Source organism: Schistocerca cancellata, chromosome 3 (genome assembly GCF_023864275.1).
Source record: "Schistocerca cancellata isolate TAMUIC-IGC-003103 chromosome 3, iqSchCanc2.1, whole genome shotgun sequence".
NCBI lineage: Eukaryota > Metazoa > Arthropoda > Insecta > Orthoptera > Acrididae > Schistocerca > Schistocerca cancellata.
In genome coordinates this window covers 894,974,976-894,993,901 of record NC_064628.1, presented here as the reverse complement: position 1 = coordinate 894,993,901, position 18,926 = coordinate 894,974,976, and the positions used below count along the sequence as shown (strand labels likewise).

At 44.2% G+C, this 18,926-nt stretch overlaps 1 protein-coding gene across 1 annotated transcript in view; it reads right to left on the bottom strand.

Annotated features, from left to right (window-relative positions):
* LOC126176633 (UDP-glycosyltransferase UGT5-like) overlaps positions 1-18,926 on the bottom strand; it is a 127,284-nt gene that overhangs the window by 33,430 nt on the left and 74,928 nt on the right. The window contains exon 2 of the mRNA XM_049923792.1: positions 8,367-8,553. Coding sequence (XP_049779749.1) covers positions 8,367-8,553 — 187 coding nt within the window. The remainder of the gene's footprint in view (positions 1-8,366; positions 8,554-18,926) is intronic.

The window sequence follows — 18,926 nt, the reverse complement described above, 5'->3', positions numbered from 1 at the left end:
TAACATGAAGATCGTGTAATGAAGCATCGAAACTGGTAGTAATATAATAAATAAATCGTAAGGCCCCCCTTCTAACAGCGGTGTACCGCAAGTCTCTAGAGGAACGGAAGGTTCCAAATGATTGGAAAAGAGCACAGGTAGTCCCAGTCTTCAAGAAGGGTCGTCGAGCAGATGCGCAAAACTATAGACCTATATCTCTGACGTCGATCTGTTGTAGAATTTTAGAACATGTTTTTTGCTCGAATATCATGTCGTTTTTGGAAACTCAGAATCTACTATGTAGGAATCAACATGGATTCCGGAAACAGCGATCGTGTGAGACCCAACTCGCTTTATTTGTTCATGAGACCCAGAAAATATTAGATACAGGCTCCCAGGTAGATGCTATTTTTCTTGACTTCCGGAAGGCGTTCGATACAGTTCCGCACTGTCGCCTGATAAACAAAGTAAGAGCCTACGGAATATCAGACCAGCTGTGTGGCTGGATTGAAGAGTTTTTAGCAAACAGAACACAGCATGTTGTTATCAACGGAGAGACGTCTACAGACGTTAAAGTAACCTCTGGTGTGCCACAGGGGAGTGTTATGGGACCATTGCTTTTCACAATATATATAAATGACCTAGTAGATAGTGTCGGAAGTTCCATGCGGCTTTTCGCGGATGATGCTGTAGTATACAGAGAAGTTGCAGCATTAGAAAATTGTAGCGAAATGCAGGAAGATCTGCAGCGGATAGGCACTTGGTGCAGGGAGTGGCAACTGACCCTTAACATAGACAAATGTAATGTATTGCGAATACATAGAAAGAAGGATCCTTTATTGTATGATTATATGATAGCGGAACAAACACTGGTAGCAGTTACTTCTGTAAAATATCTGGGAGTATGCGTGCGGAACGATTTGAAGTGGAATGATCATATAAAATTAATTGTTGGTAAGGTGGGTACCAGGTTGAGATTCATTGGGAGAGTCCTTAGAAAATGTAGTCCATCAACAAAGGAGGTGGCTTACAAAACACTCGTTCGACCTATACTTGAGTATTGCTCGTCAGTGTGGGATCCGTACCAGATCGGGTTGACGGAGGAGATAGAGAAGATCCAAAGAAGAGCGGCGCGTTTCGTCACAGGGTTATTTGGTAACCGTGATAGCGTTACGGAGATGTTTAACAAACTCAAGTGGCAGACCCTGCAAGAGAGGCGCTCTGCATCGCGGTGTAGCTTGCTCGCCAGGTTTCGAGAGGGTGCGTTTCTGGATGAGGTATCGAATATATTGCTTCCCCCTACTTATACCTCCCGAGGAGATCACGAATGTAAAATTAGAGATATTAGAGCGCGCACGGAGGCTTTCAGACAGTCGTTCTTCCCGCGAACCATACGCGACTGGAACAGGAAAGGGAGGTAATGACAGTGGCACGTAAAGTGCCCTCCGCCACACACCGTTGGGTGGCTTGCGGAGTATAAATGTAGATGTAGATGTAGATGTTCCATTTTATTACGAAATTTCTTTGTCCGATACGACGACACAACCGGAACATACGGCTGTGGTACTTTAACATTTAGATTGTTACCACTGAAGGTTAAACTAATATTTTGATTTAGGCCTATTATATTCAAAACTTTAACTTGATGACTGTATTAGGAATTGTTGTTTGCCGCGCGGGGTGGCCGTGCGGTCTTGGGCGCCTTGCCACGGTTCGCGCGGCTGCCCCCGTCGGAGGTTCGAGTCCTCCCTCTGGCGTGGGTGTGTGTATTATACTTAGCGTAAGTTAGTTTAAGTTAAATGACGTACTGTGTAAGCCTTGGTACCTCTCACCACCGACAATGCAGTGGCCGATGGCTCTCACTTAACGCCGAAGAGCAGTGGAATTTGCGTAGAGCTGTCAGTGCCAACCTTCGACCATAAATATAATAGACTGGCCCTGACGTCATTTTCTTGGCTCCAACATCTCTGGGCTAAAGTCACGTGAATGTTGGCAAAACATGGTTGTTTCGTGTTGCGCTTATGGCTGTACTCTGCGTTTTGTCGGGGGAAATGGCATTACATTTCACGTGTAAGTGTTTTTATGATAGCGCAAATGCGTTTATTGAAATCTGCTGAAGTGACTTTTATATGTTTTTTACACTTGAAATAGAGTATCACGTAAATTAAAGTGTTGAGAGTGATGCCTGTAAAGTCAGACTCATATTACATTTTGGAAAGTATCTGTGATAATTCGGTTACAGAAGTAAGTATAACTGTTTCTCATTCCTACTCATAGGTTCCCTAAGGATGAAAACCGAAGGCAGCTTTGGATACAGGCCCTGAAACGGAAAAACTTTAAGCTATCTGCACATACGCGCCTTTTTGTATATACATGTGAGATTATAATAAGGTAAGAGCACCTTAGTGGGCACATGAATAGAAATTTTTTCTACCTTCTAATACTATTAAATAAATGTAGGCTCCAAAATTATTTTCTGAAACTTCAAAGTCTCACCTTTCATCTAAAATATTTTTTTTAAACTGATAGTTTAAACTTTTGTAAAAATAGTAGGAACTGAACCTTTGAAGGGCACCTAAAATTGATACTCTAAAATGGACCTGCTCCTAAAGTCGACAATTTTGGCACCTATAGTTGACATAATTCCCATATCCCATTTTCTTTTATAAGTGACTAGACCTCAAAACGCGGCGAATCCAATGTTTAAAGTTTTGACAGTAGCCCACTCTTACTGTTTAAAAGAATTTTAACAACATTTTACTTTAATTGATAGTTTATAGTAATTTCGTCCCGCTGCCCACCAGAGGGGCGTTCGATGTATTTGTTGGATTTTATAAATGGTACTGTGAATAAATCCAGGTCAAATCTAGTTCTGACAATTTTTCGCAAATAAAAAAGTAATTTTTGTTGGAAGCGTTTGGCAGTCAATTGAGAAATGTGGGTAAAATACGATACAAACATAGGATGGCAGAACGCTGATTTGAAATCCCGCCACGTTTTGCCAACAGTCACGTGGTTTATGTTGGAGCCACACCAGCCCTATTGCTTCTGCACAGCGAGGCCAGTCTACTAGTATCTATGGTCGAAGGTGCCAACAGACATGCAGCACTGCGTGAAATAACATCAGAAATCACAGCGTGTCGTAGGACGAACATATCCGTCAGGACAGTGCGACGAATTTTGGCGTTAATGGGCTATGGCAGAAGCAAACCGACGCGAGTGTCTTAGCTAACAGCAGAACATCGGCTGCAGCGCCTCTCCTAGGTTCGTGACCGTATGGATTGGACCCTAGACGGCTGGAAAACCGTCCCGATTTCAGTTGGTAAGAGCTGACGGTATGGTTCGCGCACACTCCATGAAGCCATAGACCCAAGTTGTCAACAAGGCACTGTGCAAGCTGGCGGTGGTTCCATAATAGTGTGGGTTGTTTTACATGGAATGGACTGAGTCCTCTGGTCTAACTGCACCGATCACTCACTTAAAATGGTTATGTTCAACTACTTGGAGACCATTTGCAGCCATTCATGGACTTTATGTGAAATTCTCATGGTTGACAATGGGCACGTCACCAGGGCACTGTTGTTCGCTATTGGTTTTAAGAACATTATAGACAATTGGAGCGGATGATTTGGCCACCCGGCTCATCCGACATGAATCCCATCGAACATTTATGGAACATAATTGAGAGGTCACTTCGTACAGCAACTCGTGCAATGGCAACACTTGTGCAAACATCGACGGCTATAAAGGCAGCATGGCTCAATACAGGGTGTACACAAAGTCTGGGAACACTTTCAATTACTTATTGCACAAGAACTAAACATTCTACAGATGTCATACATATTGCATTTTGAAGAGAAATTCTGAAAGTCTTTTTACAAACATTCGATATACAAACCATGAGTGAGCCAGCAGACGTCAATACGGTAATCGAATTCTTGCCATAGGTACCCGTCCTAGCACGGAATTGTCGACTGTGGCAGTCGCTTCCCCTATTCCCTCCCGGAGCTCTGCCGTGTCACGTGGTAGAGGCGGTACATACACCAGATCTTTAATGTGTCCCCACAGAAAAAAGTCACACGGAGTGAGATCTGGTGATCGGGGAGGCCATTTCATAAAACAGCTGTCCCCTTCCTGTCTCCCCCTACGATTTTTACCCTCCACGCTGCCTTCCAATACTAAATTGGTGATCCCCACAAACTTCTCTTCTCCCCAATCCTATTCAATACATCCTCATTAGTTATGTGATCTACCCATCTAATCTTCAGCATTCTTCTGTAGCACCACATTTCAAAAGCTTCTATTCTCTTCTTATCCAAACTATTTACCGTCCATGTTTCACTTCCATACATGGCTACACTCCATACAAATACTTTCAGAAATGACTTCCTGACACTTAAATCTATACTCGATGTTAACAAATTTTTCTTCTTCAGAAACGCTTTCCTTGCCATTGCCAGTCTACATTTTATATCCTCTCTACTTCGACCATCATCAGTTATTTTGCTCCCCAAATAGCAAAACTAATTTACTACTTTAAGTGTCTCATTTCCTAATCTAATACCCTCAGCATCACCCGACTTAATTCGACTACATGACATTATCCTCGTTTTGCTTTTGTTGATGTTCATCCTATACCCTCCTTTCAAGACACTGTCCATTCCGTTCAATTGCTCTTCCAAGTCCTTTGCTGTCTCTGACAGAATTAAAATGTCATCGGCGAACCTCAAAGTTTTTATTTCTTCTCCATGGATTTTAATGCCTACACCAAATTTTTCTTTTGTTTCCTTTACTGCTTGCTCAATATACAGATTTAATAACATTGGGGAGAGGCTACAACCCTGTCTCACTCCCTTCCCAACCGCTGCTTCCCTCTCATGCCCCTCGACTCTTATAACTGCCATCTGGTTTCTGTACAAATTGTAAATAGGAATATCCAATGACAATTCTCTCAGCAAAGAAAAATGATCCGTACACTCTTCGATGTGACAAGGCACAAAAAGCATTTACCTTTGGGGATCACGCTCAAATTCAGTGCATTTGTAGGGATGCTTTGTACCCCAAATTCGATAATTATGTCTGTACACTTTCCCATTAGTGTGAAAAATGGCTTCTTCGCCAAAAATTAAGCGATCAACAATGCCGTCCCCATCCTCATTCAATTGTTGCAACTTCGAACAGAACTCAAAACGCTTGTCTTTGTCGTCGTCATTGAGTTTCTGAACTAGCTCCAATTTGAGTGGTTTCATAGACAGCTTCTGTCGCAAGACTTTCCACACTGTCATTGGAGCCGTTTAGAGTTCATGGGATGCACGACGCAACGATTTCTTTGACTCCTTATAGATGTCTCTCGTACGCGCTCCATATTCACTTCACTCACACGGAGACGTCCACTTCTCTTTGCCACATTCAAGCAACCCGTCATAACGAATTTGTTGTGCCAGTGGTAAATGGCCTTCCTTGTTGGTAATGTTACTTAAAATCCGTCTTGATTGCAAATTTTTTATTCATATGACCGTTTTCGGTTCATTCAGAACCATCTTCAGATCTGTAAAAATAATGATACTAATTTACTATTTCCGTGAAGTTTACTATTTCCGTGAAATAGTGAATTAGTATCATTATTTTTACAGATCTGAAGATGGTTCTGAATGAACCTAAACCGGTCATATGAATAAAACATTTGCAATCAAGACGGATTTTAAGTAACATTATAAAATCACTGATTGCTGTTATCCCATAAGACATTATGTCTGTTTTTACAAACTTCCTTGTTGGTGGCTTCTTACCCTACTTTCTAAACATCCGGTGAACAGCTGTAGCACACTTGTTTTTGTCGAACTCCAACACACAGAAAGCTCGCTCCGCAGCTGAACTCGCCATGTTTGCGACTAGCGCTGACTATCGGAAAATTACCAAATTACGCTGTGGCAGTATACATGAAAAAAAACTTTCATGGTTTCTCTTCAAAATGACATATATGTGATATCCGTACTATGTTTGGTTCTTGTTCAATAAATAATTGAAAGTGCTCCCGGTCGTTATGTACAACCTCTCTTTCTACGAGGGGCGTTTGAAAAGTCCGTGCAAAGTCCGAGAGATGGCACCACCGGCGCGTATCGAGGTCATGTTTAGTTAGTAGCATCTTTGGAAAAAACACACACCAAATTTCAGCCGTATTGGTGTATTTCTTTGTGTTTGGCATTCGTGTGAATCAAGGAAGTCGAGTGATTGTCAAAAAATGGACGAAAAAGAATTTCGTCTGGTGGTTAAACATTACTTTACGAAAGGCAAAACACCTCAGGAGACTAAAGAGAAGCTTGATAAACATTATGGTTACTCTGCACCTTCGATTAGAACAGTTTATAAGTGGTTTCAAAATTTTCGGAGTGGCCATATGGGCACAAGTGATGTTGAACGTTCTGGACGCCCTGTGGAGGTTATGAATGCAGAAATCATTGATAAAATCCGTGATATGGTGATGGATGACAAAAGAGTTAAGGTGCATGAGATTACTAGTGCTGTGGGCATTTCGAATGAATGGATACAGAATATTTTGCCATAAACATTTGGACATGAGAAAGCTATCCGCAAGATGGGTTCCGCGATTGCTCACGCTTGACCAAAAATTGAATCGTGTGAAATGTTGCAAGCATGGTTTGCAGCTGTTCAGGAAGAATCCACAGGACTTTTTAAGCGTTGTTTCGTCACTGTGGGTGAAAGATGGACACATTACTATACTCCTAAGACCAAACTACTATCTAAACAGTGGGTTACCAACGGAGAATCTGCACCAAAAAAGGCGAAGACCATTCCTTCGGCTGGAAAGGTTATAGCGACTGTCTTTTGGGATTCACAAGGGATAATCCTCATTGACTATGGGAAAAAGGGAACAACTATTACAGGTGCATATTATTCATCGTTATTGGACCGTTTGAAAACCGAGTTGCAAGAAAAACGCCGGCTATTGGATCGCAAATAAATTCTTTTCCATCACAACAATGCACCAGCACACACCTCAGCAGTTTTGGTCGCAAAATTAATGGAAATAGGATTCCAACTCGTTTCAAATCCCCCCTATTCTGTAGACTTGTCTCCTTCGGACTACTATTTGTTCCCCAATCTGAAGAAATGGCTGGCGGGAAGAAGATGTTATTCAAACGAAGCGGTGATTGCAGCAAGTATTAGCTATTTTGCAGACTTGGACAATTGCTATTATTCGGAAGGGATCAACAAATTAGAACAGCGTTGGACGAAGTGTATAAGTCTAAAAGGAGACTATTTCCAAAAATAAAAAACGTTTACCCCAAACATGTAAGTAGTTTTTATTTTCGCACCGACTTTTCAAACACCCCTCGTACACAGGACTTCCAGTGATCTATGAGTCCATGCTACATCAAGTTGCCGCACTACGCTGAGCAAAAAGAGGTCCGACACGACATTAGAGGGTATCACATGACCTTTGTCATCTCAGCGTATAAGGTCACGTGCTAATTTAGTCTCAAATCTTTGCTTAACAAAAGTTTCGGAATAGCTGGGAGTAAATGCCAGGTGTTTGTCATTTTTGGTTGTGTGGTGCCGGTCTTGTTTAAGGTATGTGTGTTGTCTTTCGATATTAGTATGGCATCCCGAGGTTTTAAATTTCTTTGCACAGCGCTCTGTGGTTGCTTTTGCGCCTTGAAAATGACAGGATGTGCACCTGCCTAAATATTGGCGGTTGTCGAAGGCGTCACCCGACTGCAGTCCTGTAAGTTGTTCGAACATTTCAAACGCTGGGAGTAGTCCATATGTATGCCCCGTTTCAATTGGCTTTTCTAATTTTTAATCTGTTTCTGCTTCACCTTCCGTATTTAATACGACTTCAGGCTATTCTTCAGTACTCTTGTCTTGTGTTAATTTTATATCATTATTAATATTAATTTAATTTGGACTGCTATACAGGCGCTGTTTTTTTTTTGGACGTATGATGCTAACGTTTCTCTGATTGGTTTTCTTTATACTTATTTACTGTTTAACATTTTTATTTGCATTGCTACTGCACTCTCAAAGATGGCATTTACTCTGTGTCTCTACTTCACTCTTGACGGTAGCATCTTTTGCATTGTTGTTCACGAATATTGTAGTCTCTTTGACGACGACAGTCAAAGTTTGATAAATTGTAAGCCGATAACAGCTAAACAAATTAAATCTAAACTGTGTGATACATCCAATATTGTGCTTTTTATTTGCAATTCTTAAGAATTACATACATTTGGCTAGAATGAAACCTATATCTCTATTATAACTAGAAAAGTAAGTTGAATCAAGCATCAGTAAACGACTTAGGATGAAACGTGGGAGATGTGATCACGAGTTAGTAAGATAGTAGGTAGTATTAGTATACACACCTTGATAGGATCCGTTGTGATATGCGTGACTTCGTGGCCTCGATTAACCAGCTCGAGAACTATATGTCTCATAGGTAACACGTGGCTGATGGAGGGAAACGGCGAAGCGGCCAGAATCCTGGCACACTCGGAGCCTCCTAGCGTGGACAGAACGACCAGCGGCAAGATGGCAGCCATTCTGCGCCCCCTGCGGAATAAAAATAGTGACATATTCACTCTGTTACAGCTTATGCAGAAGAAATGTGCCACAGGTTGCAATTGTTTATGTGTGTATTACGATTCCTTGTGCCAATTGTAGTTAGTACGTCTGTTATTCATTCTGCAGTCATCAGAGGCATTAGCAGTTATACCACAGGGATACATGTCTTTACTGAAGGGTGTTAATGTTTCTTACACGACTGCAAAATGAGATACTTCAAAAAATCGGGAAAAGATCTTTAATTGCAACATAATGAAGACTAGCGGAACGAACCATGTATGTATCACAACGTCCAATGCAGGCCACCTCCCCGCACCGATTTCAGTACCCAAACGATGTAACAACGTTGGTGAAGCGTCGTATGGGAAATAAATACGCATGTGGTACTCGCACTGCAGGCCTCATGGAGAGCAGAAATGTGTTATCCAGGGGAGTGTATGTTTTGCGAGTCACACAATGAGTGACTGACTGATAAATACAACCGCCGTGACAATAGTGCCTGGTGGCTATAAACTTGAGAACTGGTCGTGTTGACCATAGACTCTGGCAAATGGACTCATTCAAGCTATGATCATGGCTATGTCGAGATTTAGCACCATTCACATGTCACGACAATTTGGTGGGGACCCTGGTGTAACAACCGTTGGACTGTCAGAGGCCCTATTGTCAGATACAAGTGTCTCGCCACAAGCAATGAAAATTTGGAGTAGTGGAGTAAGAGAACTGAGGCAATGGTTTCGGGCAATGAGGATTGCCTAGTTACTTTTAAACCTGCTACTACTAAGTTGGACTATGAAGCATTAACATGGACCTCAAACCTCTAATTGTTTTGCTGCTTTTTGTTTCGAGACAAGAAACCGCAGAACTTTACTATCCAAAGACAGTGCAGTAGGGAGATGTGTTAAGTTAACATCATAGCGGACAAAAATGAAACCCAAAGAGAACTAATACAATGTCAGCCTTTAGGGGGACAGCGCTGGGATGAAATTTTTTTATATGAACATAATCATAACTAAAAAATGAAAGCAATATTTAGATAGTGAAGGAACCTGAGACAAAACAGGAAAACTTTTATTGACGCGTATACAAACGGCATTCCAAGTAAATCATTTAAGTCTATGCACTAATACTGTATGTACATTTTGTTTCCTATAGAAACTGATAACTGATAGCATATACCACTGAAAAATAGTGAAGGACGATTTTTGCATGAAAGAAATTTTAAAGAAGTATTTACAATACGATATGATGCTAAACCGTGGCAGGTCATTCGTTAATAATATGCTGAGAAGAAAACCTAGCTAGAACCATATGCAACTATCAATTAAACTGACTATATTTTAACAAACACTAAAGAAAGTGTATAGAGTGTAAAAATGGCAAACCACTAACGAATTTCAAGTGATGGAAGAGTCGTAATAAGTAGTATAAAGAAGATAGAAATATAAAAATAAACAGAATCATAACACAGTAGGTAATAGATTTAGATTATTTAAGAATACTAGATCAACTTAACCAAAAATTTCAGCATTTTAAACAACTAATGGTACAGAGGTGTAGACAAAATAGTCAATTTGCAACTTATTAAATGTGTTTATCCAAGCAACAAAATTATGAAAAGTCCAAGAAAAGGAAAACACAATAAAAATCGCAAACAGAACGATGCACGTGTATGGAGGTGAGAGTTTTAAACAAACGATAATGCGAACATAAGTAAATATGCTGATTTGAAAAAAACTGTCGAATATGAATTGAACTTCCTCCAGCATGAGCATTTTAATGATTTAAATAATAAAATACTGCACCAGTTTTTCCAAGCATAACATGGCTTTTCTCAAGGATTTACACCAGTTTAAAAGTATTGTTTGAGTTCACATTAGCAATGAACAGTCTGTTTAAAAGTTTGATGTAGTTTCAAATCCGAAACAAACTCAAAAAAATGATTAATTTGTGGGAGAATCAAGAGCGATAGTACGAACTGGAGCAGCATATTGGCAACCTTTCCCCACAAGTATTGCATTAAGACAGGAAGATACACTGTCATGTGTATTGTTAAACCTCACTGTGGACTTGGACTTACGAGAGAACTAAGTTTAAGAGTGCTATGGGCTATGAATGGAATTTCAGATACCTGCTTACGCAGACAACCTGGTGTTGGTTAGTGAGAGAGAACAAGATGTTGGAGAGATGTACTGAAGTGTTGCCATAGCAGCAAGTAAAGCAGGACTACTCACAAAAAAACGAAAAATACACTCCTGGAAATGGAAAAAAGAACACATTGACACCGGTGTGTCAGACCCACCATACTTGCTCCGGACACTGCGAGAGGGCTGTACAAGCAATGATCACACGCACGGAACAGCGGACACACCAGGAACCGCGGTGTTGGCCGTCGAATGGCGCTAGCTGCGCAGCATTTGTGCACCGCCGCCGTCAGTGTTAGCCAGTTTGCCGTGGCATACGGAGCTCCATCGCAGTTTTTAACACTGCTAGCATGCCGCGACAGCGTGGACGTGAACCGTATGTGCAGTTGACGGACTTTGAGCGAGGGCATATAGTGGGCATGCGGGAGGCCGGGTGGACGTACCGCCGAATTGCTCAACACGTGGGGCGTGAGGTCTCCACAGTACATCGATGTTGTCGCCAGTGGTCGGCGGAAGGTGCACGTGCCCGTCGACCTGGGACCGGACCGCAGCGACGCACGGATGCACGCCAAGACCGTAGGATCCTACGCAGTGCCGTAGGGGACCGCACCGCCACTTCCCAGCAAATTAGGGACACTGTTGCTCCTGGGGTATCGGCGAGGACCATTCGCAACCGTCTCCATGAAGCTGGGCTACGGTCCCGCACACCGTTAGGCCGTCTTCCGCTCACGCCCCAACATCGTGCAGCCCGCCTCCAGTGGTGTCGCGACAGGCGTGAATGGAGGGACGAATGGAGACGTGTCGTCTTCAGCGATGAGAGTCGCTTCTGCCTTGGTGCCAATGATGGTCGTATGCGTGTTTGGCGCCGTGCAGGTAAGCGCCACAATCAGGACTGCATACGACCGAGGCACACAGGGCCAACACCCGGCATCATGGTGTGGGGAGCGATCTCCTACACTGGCCGTACACCACTGGTGATCGTCGAGGGGACACTGAATAGTGCACGGTACATCCAAACCGTCATCGAACCCATCGTTCTACCATTCCTAGACCGGCAAGGGAACTTGCCGTTCCAACAGGACAATGCACGTCCGCATGTATCCCGTGCCACCCAACGTGCTCTAGAAGGTGTAAGTCAACTACCCTGGCCAGCAAGATCTCCGGATCTGTCCCCCATTGAGCATGTTTGGGACTGGATGAAGCGTCGTCTCACGCGGTCTGCACGTCTGAACGCTGGTCCAACTGAGGCGCCAGGTGGAAATGGCATGGCAAGCCGTTCCACAGGACTACATCCAGCATCTCTACGATCGTCTCCATGGGAGAATAGCAGCCTGCATTGCTGCGAAAGGTGGATATACACTGTACTAGTGCCGACATTGTGCATGCTCTGTTGCCTGTGTCTATGTGCCTGTGGTTCTGTCAGTGTGATCATGTGATGTATCTGACCCCAGGAATGTGTCAATAAAGTTTCTCCTTCCTGGGACAATGAATTCACGGTGTTCTTATTTCAATTTCCAGGAGTGTAATTCTAGTGGTTTTACTATCATTCACACCGAGTCATTCAGTAACCTGATTAAATACAGGATACGGTCGCATACTGTCAGGCTTCACTATAACATGAAGAAAGCTTCATCTAGAATGAATGCAACAGTAATGAAACACGCATGACTGTGTTCAAATGTCCAAGACCAAAATTAGGACAGATCTCATATGAGATGAGATACAGTTACTAGCAAAACAAGAAACCAGAGCGCTCTGATCAAAATTATAAATAAGTAATAAGTGCTCCCCCCCTCCCCCCGGAACATGCATGCAATATTTGCATAATGAGGACTCACTAAAGTGGATTCGTAATTGCTAACACGGCTCCTACACCATCATTATACACACTCTTTTCCCCATTTTCAGGTCGGGTTAGCAGTGGTATGATAATCTTGTTGATATCGCACGCATCAGGCGTGGGGCGTATGCTACCATCCGATTTGGAGAAGATAAGGAAGGCCTTAATTTGAGGAAGAAATTTGTGAGAAAGTAGGTCTGGAACACAGCATTGTATGGTAGTGAAACATGGACTGTAGGTGTTGTGGATTGGCAAGAGAGCCAACCCGGTGTGAGGAAGCCGAAATGCACACGTTTAAGCTCACGCAGGCTGGCGTGAGGTCTCGAACAGGTCAAGGAAATTAGACTAGCAAAAAAGGACGTAGCTGTGGAATACTTAATTTTAATCCATAAATGGTGAACATCGCTCTTGACGGTACATGTTTTACAGCATCAATAGTAACTGGTAATGGCGCCTTGCTAGGTCGTAGCAAATGACGTAGCTGAAGGCTCTGCTAACTATCGTCTCGGCAAATGAGAGCGTATTTTGTCAGTGAACCATCGCTAGCAAAGTCGGTTGTACCACTGGGGCGAGTGCTAGGAAGTCTCCCTAGACCTGCCGTGTGGCGGCGCTCGGTCTGCAATCACTGATAGTGGCGACACGCGGGTCCGACGTATACTAACGGACCGCGGCCGATTTAAAGGCTACCACCTAGCAAGTGTGGTGTCTGGCGGTGACACAACAGTAGGAAAACCAGAACAGAAGAGAATCGAAGCATTTGAGATGTGGTGCTGCTACAGGCGAATGCTGAAAATTAGATTGACTGATAAGATAAGGAAAGAGGAGGTTCTGCACAGAATCCGAGAGGAAAGGAATATGTGGAAAACACTAACAAGGAGAAGGAACAGGTTGATAGGATATATGTTAAGACATCAGGGAATGACTTCCATGATACTAGAGGGAGGGGCCGGCCGCGGTGGTCTCGCGGTTCTAGGCGCGCAGTCCGGAACCGCGCGACTGCTACGGTCGCAGGTTCGAATCCTGCCTTGGGCATGGACGTGTGTGATGTCCTTAGGTTAGTTAGGTTTAAGTAGTTCTAAGTTCTAGGGGACTGATGACCACAGCTGTTAAGTCCCATAGTGCTCAGAGCCATTTGAACCATTTGAACTAGAGGGAGCTGTAGAGGGCAAAAACTGTAGAGGAGCAATGAGATTTGAATACATGCAGCAAGTAATTGAGGACGCAGGTTGCAAATGTTACTCTGAGATGAAGAGGTTACCACAGGATAGAAATTCGTGGCAGCATCAATTTCCAGGAGTGTATTAGGTCATTTTTATGATGTACAATCGAATTATTAATCGTTGCGTTGGCTGATACTGGCTAGCATTATGTATTAACAGTTTCTGTAGCACTGCACGTCTGGGAGTTAAGTAGAGCTGAGCACTGACAAAAAGGGCGGAATGGGCCACACGCTCCTCAGAAGCCACTAACAGTTAATGAGGGGCTGGGAGGAGAGTTGTCTTATTCTGCAGGGGCGGACATTTACTGCCCTGAGAGCAGAGTGAGGAGGTGGCGGTTTACAACGCTGGACGCCTGCGGACAGTGCAGGCTGGACATTGTCCTCTGGTGGAACGAAAAAAAAAAAATTCAGAATAGCGTACCCGGTGATAAAGGGCGTTGCGGACAGAAGAAGGCGAAAAGACGTTCTTCTTAGTGCGAAGGAATGCGTGAGGCCACAAACGATGGTCGCGGGTTGACCCCCAAGGGATCTTCTCATGGGAAGTGCCGGGACGTGCTTCCCAATGAAAAGCAGAGACGCGAATTTGATTGGAGGAATGAGTAAGAGGGGAAATGGAAACTTCCAGAAAATCTTTTGAAAGGAGTATGAGATTCGGTGTAGGAGAAGAAATTAAAACTTTGAGGTTCCCCGATGACATTGTAATTCTGTCAGAGACAGCAAAGGACCTGGAAGAGCAGCTGAACGGAGTGGTCAGTGTCTTGAAAGGAGGATATATGATTAACATCAACAAAAGCAAAACGAGGATAATGTAATGTAGTCGAATTAAATCGGGTGATGCTGAGGGTATTAGATTAGGAAATGAGACGCTTAAAGTAGTAGAGGAGTTTTGCTATTTGGGAGCAAAATAACTGAGGATGGTCGAAGTGGAGAAGATATAAAATGTGGAGTGGCAATGGCAAGGAAAGCGTTTCTGAAGAAGAGAAATTTGTTCACATCGAGTACAGATTTAAGTGTCAGGAATACTTTTCCGAAAGTATTTGTATGGAGTGTAGCCATGTATGGAAGTGAAACGTGAAGGATAAATAGTTTAGGCACAAAGAGAATAGAAGCTTTCGAAATGTGGTGTTCGAGAAGAATGCTGATGATTAGATGGGTAGATCACATAACTAATGAGTAGGTATTGAATAGAATTGGGGAGAAGAGAAATTTGTGGCGCAACTTGACTAGAAGAAGAGATCGGTTGGTAGGACATATTCTGAGGCATCAAGGGATCACCAATTTAGTATTGGAGGGCAGTGCGAAGGGTAAAAATCGAAGAGGGAGACCAAGAGATGAATACACTAAACATATTCAGAAGGATGTAGGTTGCAGTGAGTACTGGGAGATGAAAAAGCTTGCACAGGATAGAATAGCGTGGAGAGCTGCATCAAACCAGTCTCTGTACTGAAGACCACAACAACAGCAACATGGTATTCAGGCGATTGGCTGGCAGATTCATGACCCAAGTAGTGGGAAATAATGTTTTCGTACGAGCCACTGGGCTTTGTCACCTGTGCACGCACATAGATGCTGCCTATGGCATGTAGACACTTCCCTGCAGGGATCGACACTTCTCTCCAGAGCTCGAGCTAGAGACTTCGCTGGCGAGAGCCACAGTGCAGAAACTGGCGGTTAGCGTTTGAGAAATGTTACTTGCAACACAAGGATCATGTGAAGTCGTTTCTCTGTGAACAGAGCCGTAATTCTGTTTACTCTCTGTGGAGGCTGACACACATTGAAGTGCTTCTTTACAGAAGAATACTTGAGTCGAATTTCTGGTCCTGGCTAGTGAGCAAAGATAAATATTGCCCCGTGTTCTGTCTTGTACTAAGGTAATTTAGCTCTTGGAGTTGGCAGACGACACATTTCGTTCACTGCGCAGGCAGAGAATTACATGTACGCCACGTACGCCATTTGCACAGCGGCCAACGACCCGAAGAGCAGATCATCTGTATAGTACACCTGCTGTCCGTAGCTCTGCACGTGACATGTGCACTTCGGTTCAGCGGATAGAGAAACATCCACAGTAAATGTGTTGGGTTCCACTTGCTTGCCCACTGAGTTTTTTCTGAAAGTGCCAGTCAGAGTATAGGTCTTCTGTTTTTCACTGCCAATCACTATCAGCCACTATTAAAAACAATGAAGGGGGGAGAGGGGCGGTCTAATGAAAGTCAAATATATGTTCTGCCACTCTGAAAATTACGTTTAGGATAGAATCTGGCATTGTGTACTTCATACTTACACAATTTTTGCACTTTTTTGAGAATAAGTCTTTTACGATATCCAAGTTGTGATTCATTTAGTAGCATACAGAAAGAAATAACTGCTTTGATTTGCTAAACAGAATTGAAGTAAAACCATAACACGATACCTCGTTTTAAGGGAATCCCTAGGTGTAGACTGTCAATAGCAGCGTGGTTTTGACCATTTGTAGGCGTGAGAATTCCATTGCGGAGACAATATTAGGCAACTGCTCGTACACAAGTCAAACGTTACAAACACGACGGGGGTTCACATAAAAATGTAGATGAAAGAATTACTACTGACTCGAGACGTCTAGATGGAGATACGTTCAAATCTGAAATCCTACCACGTTCTGCGAAAGTGAAGATCTACAATGCCATTGTCCTCTATGATCCAGAAAACTGGATCAAGATGCAAAAGCTTCTAACATTTGAAAGAAAGGCGGTGGCTCCTGGTGAGTGACGTACGTATTAGGAGGACAGGAACGAATTACAAAAGTCATGAGATCAAGAATCAGCCCAACGTTTTACAATATCAAAAGAGCAGACGACTCCAATGGGCAGGTCGCGGAATCCTTGAGCCAGAGACCCGACACCCTAAGCAAGCTTGCCGACATTTTAACAAAAAGACCCCTGGGTAGGCAAGAAACAGATGAGAATACGACTATAGAAAGTTGCGGAAGCTTAGAATGTAATCAATTGGGAGGAAATGGCAATGGATAGAATGCTACGGGGACTGATTGATGAGGCAGATCGGCTGGTGACCTCAAGAAAAGTACGTAACTGCATCTCATGGCTACGTATGTGTTGTTCTGTCTCTCTGTCGTTGCAATCGTCTTCACACGTTCTCACTGCAACCGAGACACGGAAAAATATAAATTTAGGTGTTTCAGATGCTGATAGGATGATTTTATTTGTACGTTTCGTATTCCCGACTCACATAAGCGAACATGATGACTGCGTGCCAGGGGGTAAGGGACTGCCTGTATTTTAAAGTCGTAGCACACGTTAGCTATCATAGAGGAAAATATTTTGTAAATGCTTCTTAAAGTATGTTTTAACTATCCACTGCAAAGATTTTGATCGTAGAATGCTATGAAGTTGTTGCTCGCCAAAGAGTTTGGATACAGTCAACGGTTTTATGTTTTTGTTGATATCGTTTGTACACTCCTGGAAATGGAAAAAAGAACACATTGACACCGGTGTGTCAGACCCACCATACTTGCTCCGGACACTGCGAGAGGGCTGTACAAGCAATGATCACACGCACGGCACAGCGGACACACCAGGAACCGCGGTGTTGGCCGTCGAATGGCGCTAGCTGCGCAGCATTTGTGCACCGCCGCCGTCAGTGTCAACCAGTTTGCCGTGGCATACGGAGCTCCATCGCAGTCTTTAACACTGGTAGCATGCCGCGACAGCGTGGACGTGAACCGTATGTGCAGTTGACGGACTTTGAGCGAGGGCGTATAGTGGGCATGCGGGAGGCCGGGTGGACGTACCGCCGAATTGCTCAACACGTGGGGCGTGAGGTCTCCACAGTACATCGATGTTGTCGCCAGTGGTCGGCGGAAGGTGCACGTGCCCGTCGACCTGGGACCGGACCACAGCGACGCACGGATGCACGCCAAGACCGTAGGATCCTACGCAGTGCCGTAGGGGACCGCACCGCCACTTCCCAGCAAATTAGGGACACTGTTGCTCCTGGGGTATCGGCGAGGACCATTCGCAACCGTCTCCATGAAGCTGGGCTACGGTCCCGCACACCGTTAGGCCGTCTTCCGCTCACGCCCCAACATCGTGCAGCCTGCCTCCAGTGGTGTCGCGACAGGCGTGAATGGAGGGACGAATGGAGACGTGTCGTCTTCAGCGATGAGAGTCGATTCTGCCTTGGTGCCAATGATGGTCGTATGCGTGTTTGGCGCCGTGCAGGTGAGCGCCACAATCAGGACTGCATACGACCGAGGCACACAGGGCCAACACCCGGCATCATGGTGTGGGGAGCGATCTCCTACATTGGCCGTACACCACTGGTGATCGTCGAGGGGACACTGAATAGTGCACGGTACATCCAAACCGTCATCGAACCCATTGTTCTACCATTCCTAGACCGGCAAGGGAACTTGCTGTTCCAACAGGACAATGCACGTCCGCATGTATCCCGTGCCACCCAACGTGCTCTAGAAGGTGTAAGTCAACTACCCTGGCCAGCAAGATCTCCGGATCTGTCCGCCATTGAGCATGTTTGGGACTGGATGAAGCGTCGTCTCACGCGGTCTGCACGTCCAGCACGAACGCTGGTCCAACTGAGGCGCCAGGTGGAAATGGCATGGCAAGCCGTTCCACAGGACTACATCCAGCATCTCTACGATCATCTCCATGGGAGAATAGCAGCCTGCATTGCTGCGAAAGGTGGATATACACTGTACTAGTGCCGACATTGTGCATGCCCTGTTGCCTGTGTCTATGTGCCTGTGGTTCTGTCAGTGTGATCATGTGATGTATCTGACCCCAGGAATGTGTCAATAAAGTTTCCCCTTCCTGTGACAATGAATTCACGGTGTTCTTATTTCAATTTCCAGGAGTGTATTTATAATCAACTGTTGTACGCTATGTGACCAAAAGTTTCCGGACACCCACAAAAACATACGTCTTTCGTATTAGGTGCATTGTGCTGCCACCTACTGCCAGGTACTCCATATCAGCGACCTCAGTAGTCATCAGACATCGTGAGAGAGCAGAATGGGGCGCTCCGCGGAACTCACGGACTTGGAATGTGGCCAGATGATTGGGTGTCACTTCTGTCATACGTCTGTACCCGAGATTTCCACACTCCTGAACACTCCTACGTTCACTGTTTCCGATGTGATAGTGAA